This window comes from Drosophila gunungcola, chromosome 3R (genome assembly GCF_025200985.1).
Source record: "Drosophila gunungcola strain Sukarami chromosome 3R, Dgunungcola_SK_2, whole genome shotgun sequence".
Classification (NCBI taxonomy): Eukaryota; Metazoa; Arthropoda; class Insecta; order Diptera; family Drosophilidae; genus Drosophila; species Drosophila gunungcola.
In genome coordinates this window covers 12,064,666-12,088,735 of record NC_069139.1, presented here as the reverse complement: position 1 = coordinate 12,088,735, position 24,070 = coordinate 12,064,666, and the positions used below count along the sequence as shown (strand labels likewise).

At 39.1% G+C, this 24,070-nt stretch overlaps 6 protein-coding genes across 6 annotated transcripts; 4 read left to right on the top strand and 2 right to left on the bottom strand.

Annotated features, from left to right (window-relative positions):
• The first annotated feature begins 2,432 nt into the window (after positions 1-2,432).
• On the top strand, positions 2,433-6,112 carry LOC128259212 (intraflagellar transport protein 56). Its single transcript, XM_052991463.1, has 5 exons — positions 2,433-2,530; positions 2,598-2,762; positions 4,459-5,343; positions 5,398-5,858; positions 5,914-6,112. Exons 1-5 carry the CDS (start codon positions 2,528-2,530, stop codon positions 6,110-6,112), a joined length of 1,713 nt encoding a protein of 570 aa, XP_052847423.1. The 5' UTR covers positions 2,433-2,527.
• On the bottom strand, positions 3,021-3,428 carry LOC128259221 (uncharacterized). The gene has a single exon (XM_052991474.1). The coding sequence runs from the start codon at positions 3,424-3,426 to the stop codon at positions 3,229-3,231; it is 198 nt and encodes a 65-aa protein (XP_052847434.1). The 5' UTR covers positions 3,427-3,428; the 3' UTR covers positions 3,021-3,228.
• Positions 6,113-8,815: 2,703 nt separating the features above from the next.
• Positions 8,816-10,261, top strand: LOC128255858 (uncharacterized). Its single transcript, XM_052985659.1, has 2 exons — positions 8,816-9,262; positions 9,350-10,261. The coding sequence occupies exons 1-2, from the start codon at positions 8,968-8,970 to the stop codon at positions 10,102-10,104; spliced, it is 1,050 nt and encodes a 349-aa protein (XP_052841619.1). The 5' UTR covers positions 8,816-8,967; the 3' UTR covers positions 10,105-10,261.
• Positions 10,262-17,218: 6,957 nt separating this feature from the next.
• On the top strand, positions 17,219-19,026 carry LOC128265989 (protein FAM114A2). The gene is given in 3 exon segments (XM_053002256.1): positions 17,219-17,484; positions 17,486-18,298; positions 18,502-19,026. Coding segments are annotated over 3 exon segments (1,395 nt in total). The 5' UTR covers positions 17,219-17,290; the 3' UTR covers positions 18,890-19,026.
• A 185-nt stretch (positions 19,027-19,211) lies between these two features.
• On the top strand, positions 19,212-20,287 carry LOC128265996 (uroporphyrinogen-III synthase). The gene has a single exon (XM_053002261.1). The coding sequence runs from the start codon at positions 19,371-19,373 to the stop codon at positions 20,130-20,132; it is 762 nt and encodes a 253-aa protein (XP_052858221.1). The 5' UTR covers positions 19,212-19,370; the 3' UTR covers positions 20,133-20,287.
• Positions 20,288-20,453: 166 nt separating this feature from the next.
• On the bottom strand, positions 20,454-24,066 carry LOC128252609 (putative leucine-rich repeat-containing protein DDB_G0290503). The gene is made up of 10 exons (XM_052980475.1): positions 23,926-24,066; positions 23,244-23,855; positions 22,967-23,189; positions 22,731-22,913; positions 22,029-22,421; positions 21,448-21,960; positions 21,311-21,385; positions 21,026-21,244; positions 20,739-20,969; positions 20,454-20,681 (listed from the first exon to the last, which is right to left on the bottom strand). Exons 2-10 carry the CDS (start codon positions 23,834-23,836, stop codon positions 20,595-20,597), a joined length of 2,517 nt encoding a protein of 838 aa, XP_052836435.1. The 5' UTR covers positions 23,837-23,855; positions 23,926-24,066; the 3' UTR covers positions 20,454-20,594.
• Positions 24,067-24,070: the final 4 nt, after the last annotated feature.

Sequence of the window (24,070 nt, the reverse complement as noted above, 5' to 3'; positions counted from 1 at the left end):
CAACGCAAGTCGACTCTGTCATTGCCATTTCAATTTCCGTTTGAATTTTGCACTTCATTTCGCAAGCTCGCAATTTTCTTCACAAAAAATCTAGTCCGAAAAAAGTCGGAAAAACAGAGAACAGAAGGCAATACAAATACGAAAGTGTATAAACAAAACAAAACGAGTATACACTTAGGATGGAGGAGAAGATGACAATAAATTTTCACAGAGGGAAAGCGGAGCGAAGGGAAAATTGTAAACACGAACAGCTCTCCATGATAATGATGGAAAATCATGGGCCCAAGCGGGAGACAATTGCACGTAACAGTGACTGGCACATCTTCTGCTTCCCAGTCAAGAACCCAAAAATCCCTAACACTGACACTCAGAGAAAAAATGGGAGAAAGTGCAAGAATTCATTGTCTAAAAATATTTTCTTGCATTTTCTGTTGTTGTGAAGTTTACCTTGTCTAAATTACTTATTGAAAACGCAATTAACTTTTTTCTTATATTTATTAGTACAAAATTAATTTCTATAATAAAATATTTAATAATATATTATAATAATATAATATTTTATAATACATTTTTTTAAATTATAACAAAGTTTTTTTTTTATACAATTTTTGTATTCCTGTTATCTTTGCCTTAAAAATATTTGTTTGCTTGTTTTGTTATTGTATACTTTCTTTTATATTGGTACTAATTTTGATTACTAAAACCGGCTTTAGAACGTGCTTTTTTATTTTAAATAGCATACAAATGTTTTTTTAAGTGCACTAGCATTGCCATTGCCTGCTGTTTATTTGTTTGACAAATAACGAGGCAAGCCCATAATGAAGGAGGTGCAAATGATGTTGGCATTGTTTATTCGACTGCGAAATGTAATAGGCGCCTTCGAGGACCAGGTCCAGGACCGGGACCAGGAGCAGAAGCATCCAGCTGGGCGGGGTCGTGACTCCCAGATTTGCGTTACGGTTTTTTATGGCTGATTTGACGGGAAACGGAAACGCGAAATTGCAAAAGCGCAATAAAGTGTAGCATAAACAAAGGCGCCCACACCAAATGAGAACGGCTGGCAGATGGAAATATACTATATATGGAGCGGACGAGAAAATACGGAATGTTTCAACTTGAAAGTAAATTTGTTTGCCATGTTGTTGGTGTTTGGCATTATGCTTTATCTTGTTTTATTGTACGCAACGAACAGATTGTTGTTCATCTTTTATCCGCATTTTTATTTTCAATTGGTTTCGGTTGCCTGTATTTTGGGGTTCTAGTGAACGTTACTTGCGGTTGTTAGAGATAAAATAAAATTACACATAAATAAATAATAAATAAACTATAAGTTTATGGATGTTTTGTTGGTTGCCAAATTAATAAGGGTAATCAGGATATTTAATAAAAAGAATATATCGCTTAAAACACTTTACGTGGCCATGCTTTAAAGAATCTTTTATATGGTAAGGCAATATTTAACATTTTTGAATGATTTCCTTAATACGGGTTGTTGTTATTTTCTCCTGTTTTTCCACTTGATGGCGTTCGAATTTGCTCTGGAATAACAAAATTCTTTAGTCATGTCTATCACTCGAATACGAATGTCTGAGCCATTATGCAGTGTCAGCAAAGTTGAAGATAAATAAGGAATTCTGAAAGTATTCGAGGCGTCTGGATTGACGCATGCATTTCACGCTGGAGGCAGCCTGCATATTTATGATTCGTGTGCGTCTTATAAATAAAGAAAATGGCAAAATGAAAATGCAAATGGAAAAGCATCACGAATGTGGAACTGTGTCAACAATGCGTGCCGTAAGTCTACCTTTGTCCCCTGGTGCTGTGCCACAATCTGACCAAAGTCTTACAGCATTTGCATGCAATAAATTTGCAAACATTCTGGAAAATTCTGCTGTTAGCCAGCAAAAAATACTCTTAACCTTTCTAACTATTAAAGCAAACAATGAATAGATAGAAGTTTCTTACAGATTTTGTAGTATTTAAAATTCAAATAAAAATTTTTTTTAAATTTAACCAATTTCTTGGAGTTATTTTCTTTTTTATTAGCAAAAGTATAATTTTCTAGAAGTCCTCAGTGCATAGATTCAAATATTCAAATATTTATTTCCAAACCATTTAAAGATTTTCTTTAAGGAAAGCTCAAGAGTACAACTCATCTCATCTCATTTTATAAATAAAAAGGGTACGAAGTCATACATATTTGCTGACATCGGCAGGGCAAGTGAAGAAGGCATCACCAGAATCAAGGGTGGCTGTTTTGCCGGATCAACAGTTGGTTCCTGCGCACAGTTACAGTTGAGGGTAAGGATACGGATAGACTTACTTTACATTCACGGATCCTGGAGGGCGCTTGCTGAACGCAGTGAGGCATGGTCGAACTGCTTTATCGACGCTATGTAGGTTGCCAAGCGACCGTAACCAAGCGTTCCGAGCTGAAAACAGAAAACGCAAAACACAAGACCAAAACACTGAGGAGCTAGCTGGGCGAAAGGAGCGCAAATCCTGGGAAAAAAAAGGCTCTGAAAATATGGTAAGGAAATGTGGCTAAAAAAGAAATGTTGTCAGATACTCTGGAGGTACTTATGCTCTTTGCCCAGATACTTTCACGCGGAAAAACCGACTCGGCGAGCTCGAGAAACGCCAGTGGAGGCCCGGGCAGCGGACTCGGAGTGGGCAGGCAGGCGAGGAAGGCCCCAGCACCGGCCTCCCTGGAGGATTTCATCATCAAGCGGGACTACACGGGTGCCAGGGCATTTCTGGAGGTGCGTAGAGATTATTTTGGCTCTAAATTCGGTGGACAATCGAAACGAAATGCTTAGGAACAGCAGGGTGTGTCATTATATTTCGAGAAACATTGCAGAGTAATATATAAAAATATATATATTTTAGTTCAGCCGATAGCTAGAATTCTTCAGTTCTTCTAAGTAAACTAAGTCTCTTGTTGTTTAATTTTGCTCGATTGTTTTTACTGTTTGCTTCGATTTAATAGGCTGGAGTTTGGTCATACATACCATTTAGCATATTTTTATGATAACTGACAACTGGTTAGGTATTACTAGACCTTGAATATGACTACGAAAAGAAACACCATTAACATACAAACTAAAATACAATATTTTTATTGAGTTAACTTGTAAAGCAACAAAGCTGCTTTCCTCTCTCTGCACAATAAGTTATTCAGCTAGAATTCGAGTTGGTCGAAAATTTCTCAACGATAGGGAAGGTAATTTATCCAGAACTAGCTTCGAAAGTGTAGTCGTCGACCGGAACTGCTGGAGCATCTTCAGGGAATTGATCTTTGAAGTTGAGACAAAGTTCGGGATCACTTATTTCATCGAGGCATTTGAGGAAAGAAGGCGAATCGGGGACCGCCTTAACGGCCACTAACGCGATTATTAGGAACACAATCAGAGCAAAGAACTTCATGGTAGGAGATCACTTTGCAATCTGAGTATATGCCAGCTTCTTTTATACCTGTTGTGTAGCCGCTGCTGTTGGCCTAGACTCGTTTTTGAATTTCTTATAACTTAATGACGCGTATAATTTTGCATCTTTTAGTCCGAATACATTAATCGATTTACGTTATTGATAGCTCGCGTTGATATCTGAAAGATTTCTCATCAAACGTCTATTGGAAAACCTGAGTATTAAAATTAAAACAATGAAATTTAACTCTTGTGGTTCAAAGACATTTTAGCATTGCTCATTAATAATTGCTTTTGTGCTACCACATAGCATAATATTAGTTATATCGAAAAAAAAAAACTTGCTTTTGTATGCTGAGATCGACCTGTTTTATATCTGCAGTTGGCTCAGACTTGTTTTTCGATTAGCTAATTTTTGCATTTCATTTTTGACTTTTAGTGTACCCCGCTTTTATTAGTCACTATTAGATAAGTGACGTAAACTTTTGTGCTTATAATCAAGCGCATGCATGTTCTTTTAAATAGTGATTTTAAAATGGGAATTTATGTATTTGTTTTAAGTTAATGTAGAAATGTATTTTTTTAAAGCAAAGCCTAGACCACAAATTAAATCATATGGAATTTTTTACTTTAACAATCGGTACTTACTTTTCTAAGTAAATCGTAATCTTTCTCCACGTCATCATCCAAATATCGTGTGGTTTACTTAACTGGTCAGATTTAATAGCTAAACCCTCAACTCTATCCACCTTTTATCCAATCTGGAGCATAACCCAAAATAACTATTAAATTATTACTACATTCTTACATAAGCCAGACATAGTCAATAAAATATAATTAATATGTTTAGTATATTATCACTTGTTAATTAAGTGAACAGACAAAACACAAAACCAAAATCTTAAATATTAACCATATAATTGGTATAGCTTAAGGCCTCCCGATGCTAAAGCTCCTATAACTTACTTACTGTTGCTTTTAGTTCAAAGAATAATAATAATAATAGCTAATCTGATGTGGTTGCCCATTGTAGTACACCAACGATGACGAAGACGAGGAGGAGGGTGCCCATGGGCCCAAGCAGCGTCAGGTGGACCAGTGGATTGCCTTTTGCCACTTCCATCTGGGTGACTACCAACAGGCCCTCGCTCAGTACAAGGCCATACAGCAGAGTTCCGCGAGTGCTGATGGCAAGGTGGATCTCAACCTGGCCGTCTGCATGTTCTACTTGGGCCTGTACGAGGAGGCCCACCAACTGATGGCCAATGCCGATGAGAACCTGCTGAAGCATCGACTTCTGTTCCACTTGGCCCACAAATTGGGCAACGAGGAGGAGTGGGTCCAGTTGCAGGAGGAGCTGCAGGATTCTGCGAGTTTGGAGCAACAACTCAGCCTGGCTTCAATGCACTATATGCGTGCCCATTACCAGGAGGCCATCGATGTGTACAAGCGGGTTTTGGTTGACAACAAGGACTACCAGGCCATAAATGTGTACTTGGCCCTATGCTTCTACAAGCTGGACTACTACGACATGTCCCAGGAGGTGTTGGACGTGTATCTCAGTCAGCATGGCGACAGCACCATTGCCATAAACCTAAAGGCCTGCAATCGGTTTCGTTTGTTCAACGGCCGAGTGGCCGAGCAGGAGATCAAGAATATAGCCGACAATGGCACTTTCGGGGCAGATCTTCTGCGCCACAACCTGGTCGTTTTCCGGAATGGCGAGGGGGCTCTACGCGTCCTGCCCGGACTACTTAACATCATTCCAGAGGCTCGTTTGAATCTGGCCATATACTATCTTAAGCAGGGCGATGTGCAGGAGGCCCATGCTCTGATGAAGGAACTGCAGCCCACATCACCGCACGAGTACATTCTTAAGGGTGTGGTACACGCTGCCCTCGGACAACAACTGGGATCGGTAAATATTTGTTTACCAAAATTGTATTATTTTTAAATTTAATTTCGCTTGCAGAAAGAGCACATCAAGACTGCCCAGCAGAATCTTCATTTGGTGGGCAGTTCGGCCACAGAATGCGATACAATACCAGGTCGTCAAAGCATGGCCTCGGCCTTTTTCCTCTACGAACAATTCGAGGAGGTGCTGGTGTACATGAACTCCATACGCAGCTATTTTGTGAACGACGATGTGTTCAACTATAATTTTGCCCAGGCGAAATGCGCCACAGGGTATTACAAGGAGGCGGAGGAGCTGCTAATGCAGATCTCCGACATGGACATTAAGAACCAGCACACCTACTGCATGATCCTGGCCAAGTGTCACATACACTGCGGTCATCCGGAATTGGCATGGAATGTGTTCATCACCAGGGACACAAATGCCGAGGCCTTTATCCTGCTGCAATTGATTGCCAATGAGTGCTACAGGTGTGCCGAGTTTTGGGTGGCAGCCAAGGCATTCGATATGCTCGAAAAGTGAGTAAAATTTGTGGTTAATGGAATTTGAATAATAAACATTATTCATTTGCAGACTTGATCCTAGTCCGGAGAATTGGGAGGGCAAGCGGGGAGCCTGCGCAGGAGTTTTGTTCGCTTTGTCCACAAAAGCTCAACGAGGTCGTCCAGGCGGAGGCATTTCCGAGGTCATCGGAATTTTACGCGACTCATCAAACTCACAGGCAGAGGCCATGATCAAGACCATTAGGAAGTACATAAGTTGTTTTAAATAAATTCAATAAATTTTGATTTTTTATAAGAAAGAACACGCTGCTTATTTTTACTTTTTTTAATATGGTACTAAGTAATAAAAGATAATTACCTAATCAGTGGCTAGGAAAATTATATTTTAATTTAATACGGAATTATTAACTCAATTAATTCAATCAACTAATTTAAATAATTTAAGTCTATTTGGTCAAAAGCAGTTTGGGACAAGCCAAATTGATTTTGAGAGCTCTTTTCAAGTTGGATGGTCTGAAAAATTATACTAATTTATTTACAATTGGCCTGCCAGCACTTTTCGCAACATTACTGATTAATTTGCGGCACACACGCCCATCATTTGTATCCGGAAAACACTTTGGTTAATTAGTTTGATAGAAATTTGATCAAGAAAATTGAGGACGGAATTTCAAAAGTTATGCCAGCCACTGTCCACTTAATAAATCAGGCGCAACAACTTTCAAAAACTAATTGATAATTAATGAAATAAAATCCCGTCTTCATCTTTTGTTGCCGCTGCCGCTGCCGTTGCCAAAGAAATTCTCTGCTCAATTTAATTCCCTTGAGAGGCAATTATGCTTGAAAAGTGGCCCCCTCCATTAATATCCCTCCAGCCCCTATTTTCCTTCTTTGCCTGCAGTTTGCTTTTGTTCAATTTGCTGGCCATTTCGCCTGCAGGCCAGAGGATCCAGATTCAGACCCAGAAACACAGGCACAGACACAGATACTGAAACTGAGGCCCAGCAGCAAATGGGAGAAACGCATAATTAATGCGATTAGCAATGCGAAAGTGTGACAGCAAAAACAACAATACGACAATGATAATAGCGAAAAGAAGCAATTCCTTGGAAATCAGCGAAATAAACATACCCTATATTCTCTCTTTTAAATTACGATTATAACCAAAATCCGAAAATCCATCAAAATAATAACAGACTTTTAATATAAACAATCATAATTATTATTATTATGTTTTTAAACTTTTACCAAATCGATTAAGATTTAATCTTTTTACAAACAAAGTCTAAATGTAAATGTAAACAAAAAAACTTTTAAAATTATAACATAACAACAATGAAAAATAAAACACCACAGCATTAAAAATATTTTAAACACAAAATATTAAAATATAATATTTATATTTAAATATTTTGATATTATTTGCATCAAGGCAAGTACAAATATTATTTGTATTGCGGCAAATGCGAATATTATAGAATGATGGAAAAAACTGTAAACTATCAGGAAGATTATTATGTTTAATCTATTAATGATAGATATCTAAAGGATATTTTTCTGTGAAGCTACGCCTAAAAAATGTTGGCTATATTCTATTTGTAATTCATTTCTGCAATATATTCCAGCAAGCCCAATATTCGGTAGGACTCATTTTTGGCCAAGGGTTCAAGGGGTCAGGTCATGGTAGGTCAGGTCTTGGCCCAGCATCAGTTAAGTGGCTGGCGATGGCTCAGCAAACCAGCGGAAATGTGTCGCAGCCATTTTGCCTAATTGGCTTTGCTTTGCTACAGACGCAACTAAAAATTAGTTGAGAGATAAACCGGAAATGGCGCAGCATTGAGCTAAATATATAGATATGTATATCTACAGATTTCGGCAGGATTTTTTGTTGTTTTGGCAACACTTTTGCTAATTAGTTGGACAAATGTTTAAGGAAGAGCAGAAATGAAAACTTTAAGGACAATATGGCTGGCGTTTTTCACCGATGAATTTTGATTCTCAAAAAACTTTTGTCTGGCTATAAATAAGCTTCTCCCTGTGAACCCCCCTCCACTATCCGCTCTTAAAAACTCCATTACAAAAATTAAAAGCAAATGCAAAGATAATTTTTCCCAACAAGCCCAAAAAAATGTGGAAAAAATGGCAAGAAAATAGTTATTAAATATTTCTTTAGCTTAATTTCTGAGCAAACTTTTTGCAGCACCTACAAATAAATGAAAGAAATGTTCACCACCCATGAAAAAAAGACACCCAGAAGTTGATCCTGATAAAGTTTTGAATATAATTTTTTCCTCTACCATTTCTCTTGATCCTTTTTTCAGTCCATCTTAAACTATTTATTTGCTCAATTATCGTTTCTGCATTAACATCCTTTATATGAATCCAAGGTAATCTTTTAGAATTGGGTTTCCAACAAATTTCCGATATTATTCTAAAGTTTACAAACTTTTAAGTTCCATTAAGTGTGATAAGTTCTATAGCTCTTTCCCAACTAACTTAAAGCTATTAACTATAGTTGCAGTTGTGCCAGTTTAATTAAGAGCAGCAGCTAATTATGGCATTTAAAGGAACATTTATTGGTTTTACTACCTAGCGGAGTTTCTACTGGTTAACAATGGTTCCAATGTATTGTAATAACAAACTTAACGAACTCATTTTAAGAGTAAACCAAATGAAATGTATTGTAATAACAAAGTAAACGAACTCATTTTAAAAGTAAACCAAGCTTATTTTTATACAAATTAAACTTTTAAATAAATATCATTGCCAGCCAAAATCTGGGTTCAGCACCCACTACTAATGGCTAAAATATGCACAGACTGGTCCAACCTTAAGGTTATCTGCATGATTAACGAGTTGAGTTGATTCAGGTGGAGAAAAATTTGAAATAAACTTTGCAGACACTAGAAGAAAACCTGGCCACAGGCCAATGGAATTAGAACGAAATCAAGTCAGAAGGAGGCTGTGCGAAAAATGGCTAAACTGAAATGTTTAACCTCTGCCCACAACTGTACTAAAGGTCAAATTGAACGTACACAAATTGTTCACAACAACGGCGTAGAAGTTAAATTTATAAAGTTTTTATTTTGATTCTGTAAATTCGGGTAAAAAGAAATTGGGAAGTATGAGTTCGGATGAGACTAAGTTGGAGGCTGCCTACGAGCATTTGATGGAGGAGAACATCAAAAGCCAGTTGGAGAAAAATGGGACCATGGCGATACTTCGAAGTGAAATGCACATAAAGGTGCTTCAGATGATGCGGGGCCAGCAGGACATGTCCAAAAAGCGACCTCTTACCGGTGGATCAGCCAATTCATCCGCAGATCGGAGCCTGATAAAGCTTATAAATCAACTGGTCATGGAGTTCTTTCATTGGTTCGGCTACAGGCACACCCTGGAAACATTTCGCATGGAGACGGGTGAGTGTGCGGCCAATCGCAGTGAAATGGAGCAAAGTCTTCTCCTCAAACCCGATTCAAAGGATCTTCCCCTTCTGGCTCAACTAGTGATGCGCGACTGGCAATTGAATCCGGATGCCAATAAAGTGGATCCTCTACATTCCATGACTGAACGATGCCGCAAGTTGAGAGAGGAGCTCGAAGACCTGCGAACCCAAAAGGGCATCAAACATGAGAAACTTGTTCAGAGCAATCGAAAGCTCATTAAAAACGATCCCCTTAAAAGACTTATCGCAATCAACAAGGCTAAAACACCACCACCTCGATCATTCAAGACAGATATTTCGAAAGTAAACTTAGATAGCTCTGAGTCCGATATTTTGGACACGGATTACAGCGAGGATGAGACGGAAGATAGTGACGCTTACAAGGACATACCCGACAGACAATTCTATGTCGAGGACTTGCCACCAGAGGCTAAGTATGCTCCTGGTCATGGCGAAGAAGGTCCCTACGATGCCAAACAACGACAGGCCGAGACTCTATTCCAGCAATATAAGCGCGAAGTTAGTACCGACAATATTCCAAGTTCATCCAAAAAACCCATAACACCGAATAGACCAAGAAGTATACCAACTGAAGGCTTGGCTTTGTGGGATAAATCTTCCTCCCGTGGCAAAGATGAGGGGGTAAAGAAAAACAAAGTCTCCCATTGGAAATACGCGGGAAAAACCCCAACTCGTGGCAAAAATGGCTTCAAAGCTGATGGTGAACCTGTTTTGGCTAACATCAAACCCAAGTGCCCCGATACCCACATTGGAAAAATTGATTTGGACAGCGATGATAGCTTCAATGATGATTGAGCAGTGTCTCAAGACCCTTCAACTATATTCAGTTTTCGAGAGCTCCAGTTATATTCAGAATGAATAGTAAATTCATAGTTTTTTACAAGTATTTTACATATGTAACAATTTTGTTTGGCTGCAATCATATTAAATAAAGTTATATAAACTATTTGAATTTTCCTATTTTTTTCTTTTGGAAACATTTAATATTGAAGCGCGCATTTGTTACTCATTAAATAGTTAACCAATTAAGTAGCGAACTCAGCTTCTTTGCTGAAATTAAGTACCCTTCCTCCAATTTAATATTCGTAGCACAAGCCAGAAGGTTAGCAATTAGTTAACATGCCTTTGGGGTAATGGGGAAAGTAAAACCGAGATATGGAGATCGATGGAGGTCCAGCGCGCATTGTACTACATCATTATAATTGAAATCAATATCCCCCAGATGATGCCTCGATGGGGGGAAATGCTGAAACCTTGAAGCGGATGCCGCCTGTCAATTGGATTGCATTAAAATGGCGTGCGAGTCTTAACACCATTAATTACAAAGGCAATGAGTCAATATTATGACAGTTGCAACTGTGACCCCGACAACAAAAGGGTGCAAGTGAGCTGGCGAATGCGGGAAGCAGTTGGAGGGGACCCAAACCAAAGCCCCTCCGACGACATCTTCAATCAATTAATTAGGCCTATTGGGGATATTTCATTGGGGGTCTGTGACCCTTTTAACTGTTTCAGCTCATTTGATTGATTTTATGCAGATGGTGAAAGGAACCAAAAAGATAGATGGGTGGACTGAATGCTACAAAACTGCTCTCAGGTGGGGTAATTTAGGAAATTCAAAATGGTAAGGTGGTCAAGCAGTCCTTTTAGGAAGTTCTGCCTCCACAATTTAAAGTCATATTTAAAATGTATACATTTTTGGTAATAATATATGGCCATGGTCAAAAACCAACTAGGACAACATTGTTTTTCCAACAAATTCACATTTGTCTGGCGTTAAATAAAGTTTAGTAATACTTTATTATTTTCAAAAAAGGTCAAGAATTTAATAACACGTTGTGTATATATATGAATTACTAGAAGATAACATATTCCTTATCATTTAGATCCAACTTTTTATACGTTTTGTGAAGCTTAATAAATCTTTGACAATTTACTTGTATCGGCATATTTTTCTCTTTTATCTATGAAATATATGTCCCTTAAATGGCATTTACATTGTCATACATTATATGCGTTGTCTTTTTCCCATTATTTCCCTTTCATCCTCCAACTGCCTCTACTTCATCAAACCCACAGAAGGCACTCAGAAATATGGCCAGTATAAGCGATGGCCAACTGGTGTCACGATAAACCAATGTGTCCATATCCCCACACATGTATGCTGTATACACTATATATATATCCACATGGGCCATATCAATAACCTGTGTGGAGCGTACGAAAAATGCAATTTTAATTAGCCGGACGTGCGACAAACGCACGTAGAACGCATAACCGCAAGATGGTGCTGCAATTAGGCGAACCCATCCGAATCCGTAGCCATTCCCCGGATTTCCCAGTCACTCAGCCATCGGCTACGTGCTGCTGTGCCAAACAAAATTATGTGGCCAAATGATCGCGGCAGGGGAAGTGGATGTGGATGTGGATGTGGAAGTGGAAGCAGAAGCAGAAGCAGGTTGACTGGCCATGGCCAAATTACTTTATCGATTTGCCAGTACGAGTACCGAACATTCGTACAATTCGTACAATTCGGCTTGTTGCATACATTACCCGCCCAATGAGCCAACGTGGGTGGCTGTATATGTGGATGTAGATGTGGATGTGGATGGACGAGAAGGGATAGGGAGTCCAAGGGGTAGCCAGCTGGATGACCACGCTAACGAGCCTCATTAGTGGCATGCGTGGCATTGGTGGCATCATTCCGTTCTTCTCGTTGACATTCGAAAGCCGCGTGGAACGTGATTTCTTATGCGATTCAGCACAGTAATGATTAAAGAACAATGCGAAAGCGAAAACAGAAAGTTGCATAAGCTAAGGTATACTCAAAGATTCTTGAAAAGTAAAGTAATAAAAAGTATTGCATGCATTTTAATTATGAACTTTTAAATAAGCTGTTAGCCATTCAATCTTTGTGGCTTAATTCTCTAATAGTATGCTTATGCTTTTATTGATGTTCAAATTCAAAACTCAATTAAATTGCGTGTGCAAGCTAAGACACAAACAAAAGTAATTTACTCTCACTTTTAAGGTCGAAAAATTAAATTTATTTACCAAACTAATCTCATTTAATACCAAATCGAGTTTTGGTCCCTGTAAAGGCAAAAGGCAGAAAAACAGCTTTAGACTTAAATTATAAACTACCGATGCGTTTCATGGAATAATCATAAAATAAATTGTCCCAGTCACATAAAACTCACACGGCGTATGTGTAATATTTCTGGTCAGTTATCTGGCCTCAACTCCAGCAGTTTTGCCCAATGATTTGCGGTTTTATTCGAGGTCGAAGGACGAGGACATAGGAAAATTTGTTCGCCTGGCCCACATTGTTTGCAGCAATTTTATTGTGGCCATGTTTCGACTATCATCCTGTGGCTTCTCTTCTGTCTTAGTCGACACATAAATGTTAAATCCAAAGGGCCACGCCCACACACGAAAACACAGGGGCGGAAAGGGAAGGCAGCCAAACTTTTGTGAGACCAAACCTTGATGAGTTGACGAAACTGAAAGAAACCAAATACCGAGGATATGATCACCGAAAACTTAATGACACTTGATGTGAGCCAAACTCTGGTTGTACATATGTGTAAATATATATATATTCGTACAGTGTGCGACATAACGACCTGGTTGCAGCGAAGCGGAAAACGCATTTTACTGATTTTTAATGCGAAAGCAATTTGAAAAGTTCTAACGATAAAGAGACATGTTGGCTTGGAGCGACGGGGTTTGCCCTGGAAGTAAGGGGCATTTCGGAATGTTGGAGGCTGATTAGACCTTACCACAATCACCATTTCATAAAAACCAAAACAAAATAATCTCCAATGGATATAGAATTATTTAATACCTAGTGTACCTAATAGTTAAATTTTAGAAATTAATTTTTACAACTCTAGTAGCTTGAACTACTGATTCTTTAATAAAAATACTTGAACTAATCTATTTAAAATAGATAAAACAGTGACATTTTAAAATCATTATTTAAAGCTCAAATTCATTTGTTTTATATTATAATGTAACCTTAAATTGTTTAAGTAAAAATTCTTTAGAATGCGATTTTTAATAGCTTTTCTCAGCACACCTCTAAACTATTGCCCAAAAAATAAACGGGACTAAGTAGACTAAAAGTAATAAGCTTACGACTCCCCAGTTAATATTTATGCCACCGGCAGGCAGGTGTGATTTCCCACAGCCCAATTTAAGCAGATCATATATCGCAGTATTTGGCAATAATATCTGATTTTCTGGGGATTTAGGGCAATCAAACGAGTGCAATTGCTGCGAATAAGCTTTAAGCAGCAGGGGTAGCAGGTCTGAAAGGCTCTCCAGCTTTCTTCGCCGGTTGTCTATTAGTTTTCCATTACAGCAGATAGCGATCAGGAAACGCCTCCTTGGCAAATACTTCGCCCCTTTCCTACGAAAACATGGGCACATATGGGGTAACTTCAAACGTAAATCGAATGAAAGGCCCAAAGTAAAAGCAGTTACCAATAGCTAAAGACGTCAAGCCTTCCAGACCCAGTTCCCAGCTCAAATGTGTGCGTAAGTGCGAGCGAAGGTCCTGGCGAATGCAGTCGAAGGACGAGTGTGTGTGTGTGAGAGTGAGTGAGTGTGTGAGTGGGTGGGTTGTGCCATGACAACAATGGCATTTTGATACTTTTGTATGAGATTTAATGAAATTTGAATCCTTTTGTTGAGTGGAATGACAACAGCAAGGAAGCTGTTCTAGATGCCGAAGGAGCAAATGGGAGAAGTGCCAGGAAGCAAGACGAAGGACGAGATGAACAAGAAGCATTCGCCTGTGGGCAAGTTTCGTGCGGCTGCACTGCAAAAAAATTTTTAAAATCAATTTAAATTGCTTGTTTGCCGATGGAAACAAAATATATATATTGCTTTTTGTGGCCTGTTTTTATTCGAAAACATTCACAAAGTAACTTATTTAATTACTCTTACATAATGATTTAAATTTATACATTTTTCGACGTTTACTATTTAACTTACAAGTTCTACCATACCTTTCTCTCAGTGCATTCAATATTCATGTAGTTAAAGTATCTCCTTGGGTGTGTTGGTATCTATAAGTAAAGATAAATGTGTACATTTTGGGTGTCTTACAACAATAGTAAAACAATCTTCTTAATGCACACTTTGGCCTAAAGGAATTTTTCCACTTGTAAAGCGATACTTGTAGGGCAGAGATATGTGTTCCGGGTCCGGATTCCATCACACCTCCTCCCCCCGCTTGAGCCACCTCGTCATCAGCATCGTCAATTTGGCATTGGATATACATATCCTCGTGCGTGTATTTATAGATGGGCGAATATATATATATATATATATTGACAGAGAAACATGTTAATAAACAGCTGGAAGTTTGGTTTATTGTCGCCGGCAGAAGTCTTTACAAAGAAACATCAAGTGGATGGGAATAAAATTTGAGCAGAGACACACGCACTGAGACAATATGCTCGGGGGAACTTGCCAAAAGGGTTCTCTTGTTTGTCCGGGGCTTGGCGGAGGTATCAATAACATTGTTGTCCTGGCGAAAAAGTGGGTTGCAATGTGGGTTGCGAAGTGGGTGCCACATCCTCGTGGCTCCTCTCCACATATTAGTTGTCTGACAATGCTGCCAGTTGGCAGCCAACGAAGATGTGTGTGAGTTTTTGTGATGGAGCCTCATCGATGTTTGTTGTCAACTCCTCGGGGTTCCCACATTTCCCTTGTTTGCCCATAGTTAAAACAAATTTCCAAGTTTAATTTCGTGTTGCACATACATTGTATGGGTATTTTTGGGTCGAGACAAGGGTTTCCAAACACTCTTCTTTTGTATTGCCAGATATTGAGGAGATGTTTCTTTTATAAAAAGAAAATTGCCAAGGGGAAGATCAAAGGACAAGGTCTAAGTGTTAGAGATCAAGGTTAAAGAGTCAATGTCTAGTGATTTAAAATTACTTATTCAGAAATTTACGTGTTAACAGGTAATTAACATAGTTAATATATAAATGTATTTTTACTTAGCACACTTTATTCAATTTAGTCGATTACTTTTAATATTTATCAACCCTAACAATATAAATATAAACATGTGTCTAAAATTGATAAATACACTTATGGTTTTTACCCCAATTGTAGCCATTTTGAGGTTCACGTATCCCAAAACACGCAAAGGGCAAATTTACATTTAATTTTTGGCCCAGACAAGACACTGAACTTGCAATTAGCAGCCACAAGTAAAATTCGTTGAGTGCCCCTCTTAAAGGCAATTTCGCAGAGAAGTGCTAAGGTATTTCATTGCTTAACTGGTATTTTAGCGGTTTTTGGTTTTGCGGAAGTAGTTCCTTTCTTTTTTTTAAGATTTTAATTAAAAATTACTCATATCACAGAGATTGCGCTATCCTCCACCTTTCGACGCTCTGCTGAGAAAGATAAATTTCCCGGCTTGACGAAATATTCATGTGGTTTCTTGCTGGAAAACCTTGTGGCAGCGGCGGGCTAAAAGTGTGCAGCAAGTTTATGAAAATTCCTTGTTTATGCGAAAGGTGTGTGCGTGTGAAAATTGTGTTGGTTTGTTAATTTTGCGCTGCTTCAACGTTCCTGTCAAAGTTATATGCTGGTTAGCTCAGCTAGTAAAACTTTTCGGTTTTTGATGAACGTACATTTGTATAGTTGCTTGTGTGATTTTCTAATTTATGAGCTCAGTTAAATGTGGGACATTGTTGGCAGAACCAGAAAGTTTAGCGTTTCCTTTTGAAACGAGAACTTGAACAGAAATCAAGAGACTCAACGAAGTAATGTAAATGTATATATCAGAGGGCTCAATAAAATCCTTGGCGACTTTAGGTCTAAAAAATATATTTTTTAATTATATACAAAATGTTCTGCTTATTGTTTATATATATATCTCAAATATCAATCACTTGGCAATTGTAACATGTACCTTTATTTGAAAAATGCAAAAAAAAAAATAAACGAAAAACCGTTCAATTAAAACCTATTGTCACTATAAAAACAAGTGGTCACTGTAATTTGCAATACATGTGTGTACTTCCTGCAAACAACTTCAACAAGTAGACCCACAAAGTTCGAATTATCCACAAAAGCACAAAACAAAACAAAGCCAAACAATAATATTTGCATTTTATTCCAAGTAAGAACACAAGTTGCCATCACATCGAAATAAGAAACAAACGAATGGCCATGAAAAAGTGGGATTTACAGGGAAAACAGGTGCCTAAGTAAGGGAAAAGCTCTGCAGGCGCACACACACGACACATTTGTTTGGTATTTGGTATTTGGCAGCCTAAATATTTCAGAAACTAATATCAATTCAATTTGTATGCATTGACTTACAGTGTGTGCGTGAGTGTATCTATGTGGGCGTTTGGGTGAGGTGGAGTGCGAAGGAATTTTGGCAGCAGCACGAATTATTTATGATTTCCTAATAGGAGCAAAAGCCAAATGATTCCGTGGCTACCCACAATGTACAACGTACAAAATTAAAAAGTTTTTGTCTTAAATTAATCATTCCAGTGCTTGTTTCTAATCTTATTTCAAATTTTCTTTGTAATAAACACAAACTATTTTAAAAAAAACTTTGATTGAGCCTTACCTTAATTAATTTAATTATTATTTAATTATACCTAAGAAATATCTTAAATTATCTACACAGTGTAATATTCATATACCTGAAACATAATGTCAAAAATCACAAAATTAATAAATAAAAAACTAAAAACAACTTTGCTTATTAAAATATAATTTAATGTTATCTTTTACTAAATATTTACTTTTAACTTTTGCATAAACTTTATAAACAATGCAAACATAATATTCAAATACCGATAACATAACCGCGCAGAAGTAGTAATCGCTTGTGTAATGAGTTGGCAGCCTGATTAGCAGCTGTTTTTCCGCAGCGAGTTGGCAGCTGCAGTAAGCAAATGCAAAAATTCTACGTGGAGCAGACAGTCCAGAGCAAATAATGTCCAAAAACCCGAAAAAGGATGATGGGAGCGGCAACGACTGGGCGCAGAGCGACGAGGACGACAATTGGGATGACTGGGGCGACGACGAGGACAAGTTTGTCCACGTGGAGAAGGAGCAGCAGCAGGAGGAGAAAGTCGCGAGCATAAACGACGCAAAAGCAGCGGTGGAAAGTCGGGAAAAGCAGGAAACTTCAGGGTTCCACAACCGCAGCCGCTGCCTCATCATCCTGGGGTCTTTGGGGCGGGAAACTGAGCTCCGTGCTGAGCACCGCCACCGAAGGATTGGGCACCATAACGACTCAAGTGAACCAGGGCCTTAATCAAATCATAGGAGTGCCCGATCCCGAGGAGCTGGCTCGCATCAATGTCGCTGAAAAGGCGGAAATTGCTGCCAAAGAAACCGCACCGGAAAAGGATAAAGCTGCAGACGAACACCACGAAGATGAAAACGAATCCTCGCCCGCCTTCGGCCTAGGTTTCGTCACTAATCTGGGCTCCAAGGTGCTCAACACCGGACTGGACACACTCGAAGGTATTGGCAAAAAGACCATGACCATTCTGCAGGACAACGATCCCAAGCTCATGAACAAGCGAAAGCTCCTCGGCCTGGACGCCAACTCACCCAATCTGAGTGCCGTGCTACTGGAGGCGAAAAAGGATGCCGACCAAATGGAACTGTCCCTGCAGCAACTGCAGCTGGAGAAGCAGAAGGCGCAGCTGCGCTTCGAGGTCCTCTTCGAGAACTACTGCGGCCTGGTGCACTTCGAGGCCCTGGAAATCCTGTCCAAGGAGTCACACCTCAAGCTGGACAACCTTCTGGATGCGGTCAGTGGCAATGCCCTGGCCGAACTGCAGGAGACCATCAACGAGGTGAAGGAGCTGCTCGACATGGAGGATCTGGATGTGGAGAGCGAGGGAGACTATGAGCCGCAGGAGCTGAACGACAGATTGGCGGACACCATTAAGGATGCAGAGCTGGGGATTCAGTTTGAGGATATAGCCAAGTGGGTATTATTTAATTAGGGGTTTCAATTCAAATCTCTTTTTTAAAACATAAGTTTATTTATTCTGTGTCTAAATCTTATCTTTTTCAAAAGTTAAAGCTCCATATTGTTTAAAATGTACCGAAATACTTGAAATGTTTGAAACCGGAAATGGTTTTAGTGCACAGAAATTATGCTAGTTATTCCCAAAACTCCTTTTACAGACACTGGACGCAGTCGCTCGACTGGCTCAACTCCGAGGAGGCATCCTCTGGCGATCTGGAGCAGGCGTATGCCAAGAGCATCCATGCTCTGAGCGAAGCGTGTGCCCTGGAGATGTGTAAGCTGCACAAGATCGCCGAGCTGCTGCTAGTAAAACCGCATCACAGCACTGCCAACGAGGTTGATGGCGTCGTTAATCTCTGCCAGCAGTTCAATAGGCACCTGCAAGGACTCAGTCACCGATTCGCTGCCGTTCTGAGCAGCAAACCAGAACCGGAAGAGGCCAAGGCCCGGGTTAGCACATTCTTCTCCGAAATGCTATCTGCCGTTCAGTTCATCGAGAAGGCCTACAAACTATTCACCCCCATTCTCCAAATGGGAGCTGTCTAGTCGGATTTAATTATATTTGTTGTACTTGCTATTTTTACGATTGCTTGGTTTATGTCTATAACTCACTTGTTTTCCATATAAATGTATACAAATTATAAATGATTGCGATGCAAATGCTTGTGATAACATTCCACAAAGTACTTGGAGAATTATTGGTGGGATGAGAAGGGATTTGAATAAAATACTGAAATTATTTGGCTGTATGTGAAAGTTTAAGATATTTTTTTGGAGATCAATAAGATAAATTCTGGTATTAATTTGTTGTAATCCCAATGATTTTAAATCCCTCAAAGCTAATAGAAAAAGGTACAAATAAAACAGACTTATTCTAATCATCTAGCCACTTTTTAAAACAACTTTTCCTAATAAGCGCGGAGAACTTTTTCAAGTATTGTCTGTTCAATTCCGTACGTAAAAATCGATCGCAACAAACAAAAAATAAATTTTCCATATTATTATCCGAATAAATTATATTTTTATTATGGGAGAGCGTAAAAAGCGTCCAGTTATCTTGCTGAAAGTCCCATCTTCCGATGATTTTTACGGACCGGCATTACGCAACCATAATCTGGATCCCATTTTCATTACTCCCTCGCATTTTGTGTTTAAGAATCTAAAGCAGTTGCACGCGAAGCTGCAGGAGCCCCATAGATATGCGGGAATTATATTTGCCGCTCCCCGATGCGTACAGGCGGTGAACGAGGCTCTCGACAAGACGCCTCTGCCCAGTTGCTGGCGACCCTTGCACAATTACGCTCTGGGGAAGAACACCCACAGCTCCGCTTGGTTCACATTGCAGAATCTGCGGACTTTGGGCGATCACGCAGTGAATGCAAACAATTTGTGCGACTTGATCGTGGAGACTTTCGGACCCAAGAGGGATCTTCCGCTGCTAATGCCCTGTGGCAATGGCGTTGGTCACACACTGCGACTGCGGCTAGTGGCCCAGGGGTTCCGGGTGGACGCCTGCGAGGTTTACGAGAGTCGGTCGCATCCAGAGTTTGTCAATCAGATGCGCCATGCACTCAAGTTTAAACGAATGGAGACGTTGGTCTTCTTTGGACCATCCAGCGTACGAAGTGCCTTGGAGTTCTTTGAAAGTTTTAAGGTATCGCTCAAGGATCGAAAGTTGATAGCCGTTGGCAGTGGAACCGGAAAGGCAATGGAGGATGCCGGCATCCAGGCAGATGCCGTTCTTGATCCTGCTGATGTGGACGGCCTGATTAGGGTTATCAAATCCTAGAAGAGGAATATTCCGAGTTATTTTTATTTGTTTTTACTTTTGGTAACCTTTCAAAATCTGTTTAGTGGTTAATGTTCTTAATGGAAGCAATGCCATGCAGAGTTTAAGCTGGAATTCCATTTGAACGAATAAAATACGAAATTCATTTTAAATAAGTATATGGTTAAATAGTTTATTATTTTTTTGTTATTGTTATTAAACGCAGGGGAAATCTTTTCTTAAATAGTTTTTAACATGACGTAACGAAATGTTTTTTTCAAATTAAGGTAACACAATGGAGAAGAAATTCTTTGCTTAAAAACTTGCTGTATTCATACAAGTATTTAAAGAATTCATGTAGTTTATATATGATAAAGAAAGAACTGAATTATGTTCCTAACTCAGTATTCTTATTTTCATGTCTTATTTAAATGGATAGAAAACAAAATGAAATTAGATTTCAGAACTTAGTAATTTGCTTAATTATTTCGATTCCTTCAAAGTGTCGAACAAATCTTCTTGTTGCGGTTTTACCACAGCAGACAGCTTTTGTTGTTTGTAGCTTAGAACCTGTAACAAGTAAATTACGATTATTTGTGTAATCCGGGATCAATCATAAGTATTTACAGGCAGCTCATCCTCGCTTTCAAAGTCAGACGACAAATGTATTCTGTTAATCCGTTGATGGCGACCATAACGATATTTTGTAGAGCTCGTCAAGTAATCGGAAACATCAGGTTGTACCCTTTTTTGTGTGCTTTGTGTTTTGGGTGTTTTTGGGGAATCCTGCAGTTTAGAATCCGATAATAATGGAGACAAATTGTGAGCTGTTTTGCCAGTTAAATTGGCGCTAGCAAACTGTAACAAAAACCAAATCAGTTTTGTAATTTTCATACCAATTAATGAATACCTACAGGCTGCCCATCCTCGTCTGCAGAGTGTACGGTAGTAGTCCGTGGTTGACCAGCACTTAATTTTTTTGAAAAGCTCAGCAAACGGTGCGCCTTTTTCGGTTGCACCGTTTTGGAGTCTTGGAGTTTAGAACTCGGTAATGATGTAGACACATTGTGGACTGGTTGGTCGATTACGCTGTTGATTCGATTCATTTTGAATTGAAGTACGGCCATTTCACTCTATCGATATTCATACTTGTTATTAAATGTTTGTTTTAAGCCAAGTAATAAAATTAATAGACTTACGTTTTTCTGGCGTTCCAATTCAAACATTTCGGTTTCTTTGTTATTTATTTCCATCTGCATTTCGGATACCTTTTCCTATTGCATATATAAAAAAATAATACTATCTATCCACTAAGACTTCCGATATTGCAAGTTACCTTTAGGTTATCCTCCTGGGACTTCAGCTCTTGGGTGAATTTTAACTTAGCTGCCGATAATTCATTGGTGACTTTCTCCTTTTCATCCTTTAGCTTGGCAAATAAAATACCAAGGTTGTCATGATCAGCTAACAATCTTTGCAAGTTCTTTTGCTCAGCTTTCAGCAATAAATCATTTTGAACGAGCGCAGCTTTGAGTGTTTGAATTTCATCTGCATTGCGGATACTTTCTACCTTAAATTGAGATGTCATAACCTCGATTTGATTAGTTAGCTGCTGGTGCTGTTCTTTCAGTTCGTCCTCATAGCTACTAGTTTTCATTTGAAGCTCATTGGAAAGACTTTTGATCATCTCCTCATGCTTCGTACGCTGCAACTCCATTTCATTAAGCTTTCCTTGAAGCTCGGAGACCTTAAGAAGATTTTCTTTTTGTACTTCTTTAAAATTGTTTTTCAACTGCGTGAAATCAAGTGTCCCCTTGTCCAATAAGCCTTTCAGCTCCGAAAGAGCGATCTAATAGAAGATGTAATAATCAAAGATAAGGAAACTAAAATTATATATATATATATTTTTCAGCCTACCTCGTGAGCACTCGCTTGTTTATCTAGTTCTTGTGAGTGTTTTAACTTAGTTTCAAATAATTCTTGATCATAATTTTCGTTGATATCAACCTGCTCGCACAGTTTTGCCTTCATTTCTTTAAGTTCGTCATGGAGAGTGGCAATGCTTCTATCCCTTTCCTCCAAAAGGGTTTTGAAAGTGTTTATCTCATTTCGGGCTCGTTCAAGCTCTTTTGTGGCTTGATCAGTCAACCGTTGGTGCTCCAGGCAGCTTATTTTGCTGATTTCTAAATCATTTTGGAGTTTTGATAAAACCTTATTGTTTTCTATTGGGAGCTGTCGAATGCGCTCTTCAAATTCGACGCAGATCACATTCTTTTCATTGATCTCGGTCGCCAGCTGTGAAATCGTTGCCTGAAAGAAAAATATGGTTAGAATAGTCACACCCAAAAAAAAAAAGTTAAGTTTCAATACTTAATGTATAAGTATTAATTCAATACTAAATAATAAACCCCTATACATTTTTGTTTCATTTCTAAACCGAAGGGTCTTAAACTGTAGTCCTAAGACCTTATTTTCAAGCCACAAATATAGTAAGAATAGTTTAGTTTTCTTGAAAAAATGTTTTGTTTGGTTGCAATAAAAAAAAGAAATGGGTTGGATACAAATGTATTCTGGATGGCTACGAAAACTTGGAAATAATTCTAGGATTTTAGTTATTACCTCGCAAAGTTCTATTTGTTCTGTCATAGCTTCACATTTTAGCTTAAGGCCTTCGAACTCCTTTGTGACTTCATTATTGTACTCCACCATCTCAGTGTTAGCCACTTGTGCATGTTCCAGTTCAATCTGATTTTTGCTGACGACGGCAGCCAGTTCGCGATTGGTTCGCTGTAAATTCTTCAGCTGAAAAAAAGTTCTTTTGGTGGAGAAGGTTTCGATATTGGTGTTTCTCTTACCTCGCTATCCTGTGCAGCAACTCGAGTTTGAGAGGCTTTAAGGTCGGCATTTTGCTTCTCCACACACGCTTTTATGATCTTCAGTTCATTCTCGTAGTTTTTCTCGCAACAAATATACTCTTTGTGGACTTTTGTATACTTATTAATGTTCTCTGCATTCTTTTCTTGCTGCTCGACAAGTTCCCTCTTCAAATAGGTCAAATCCTGCTCCGCTTTGCCCAACCTGAAAGAAAGTTTTCACTGAAAGTCGGAACTGTACACAAATGGCAAGCCTTACATTTTCTTTAGGTTTATATTTTCGGATTTTTTCTTTAAAGATTCCATCGCATGGGCTCGCATATTTTTAGCAATGACCAAGTCGTTCTTTTTAAGATTTGTGAGCGAAACGTTGTGTTCCTTCATGAAGCTATCTAGTATTATTCCGGTACCGGGCGCCAAATTCTGAATATCTTTCCACAACTTTTCCGGGCTTTTGGCCGATTTTTTCATCTTCTTTTTCGGTGCCTCCACGGAGAAGGGGCGCGCAGTTTTTTCCGGTTTCCCTTTATGTTTCTCCACGGAGACGGGGGGCGTAGTTTTTCCCGGGTTGCCTTTGGGTTTCTCCTCGGAGGAGGGGGGCGAAGGTTTCGAAGCCCTATTTGACGTTTTATTTTTTGGAGGCTCAGAGCGTTGGTGTCTGTTTGGCGCTACGATTTTAGCAACCTTTACGTGTGGCGAAGGATTTCCCGGAATTTTGAATTTTATAGCCTCTGCCACTTTTGCGATGGGGATTTGACTCTTCTGATTTTCGTCAACTGTACTTTTCTTTGGCGCTTTTGCTTGAACTGAGCCCGCAAGCTGCCCGCCTGCTCGTTTTTTTGCCCCCACCATTGCTGCCCCTTAGCCGGCACTGAAATGCAAGTTGCAGGTAATGGATCCACTATTTGGTACACAACTGAAATTATAATGGGAATACTTACCGGACTTTCAGTTTTTTCTTATAAATTTCCTAATTCCAAACTACGCGCAATGCGTAGTCAACGTAGTCAAAAAGCAACGGTTAACTTCAGCTAGTATCGATATATATCGATGCACACGATAAGCATATTTTGGTATTTTTTTTAC

Excerpts from the sequence above, each read along its gene's own strand:
- LOC128252609 (XM_052980475.1), bottom strand. The coding sequence starts at position 23,836 with ATGGTGGGGGCAAAAAAACGAGCAGGCGGGCAGCTTGCGGGCTCAGTT. Across the intron at positions 22,422-22,730 it reads AACAAATAGAACTTTGCGAG|GCAACGATTTCACAGCTGGC; the intron begins GTAATAACTAAA and ends TTTTTCTTTCAG. Across the intron at positions 20,682-20,738 it reads AAAGCGAGGATGAGCTGCCT|GTTCTAAGCTACAAACAACA; the intron begins GTAAATACTTAT and ends TACTTGTTACAG.
- LOC128259221 (XM_052991474.1), bottom strand. The coding sequence starts at position 3,426 with ATGAAGTTCTTTGCTCTGATTGTGTTCCTAATAATCGCGTTAGTGGCC.
- LOC128255858 (XM_052985659.1), top strand. The coding sequence starts at position 8,968 with ATGAGTTCGGATGAGACTAAGTTGGAGGCTGCCTACGAGCATTTGATG. Across the intron at positions 9,263-9,349 it reads AACATTTCGCATGGAGACGG|TGATGCGCGACTGGCAATTG; the intron begins GTGAGTGTGCGG and ends TGGCTCAACTAG.
- LOC128259212 (XM_052991463.1), top strand. Across the intron at positions 2,763-4,458 it reads GTGCCAGGGCATTTCTGGAG|TACACCAACGATGACGAAGA; the intron begins GTGCGTAGAGAT and ends TGCCCATTGTAG. Across the intron at positions 5,344-5,397 it reads TCGGACAACAACTGGGATCG|AAAGAGCACATCAAGACTGC; the intron begins GTAAATATTTGT and ends TTTCGCTTGCAG.
- LOC128265996 (XM_053002261.1), top strand. The coding sequence starts at position 19,371 with ATGGGAGAGCGTAAAAAGCGTCCAGTTATCTTGCTGAAAGTCCCATCT.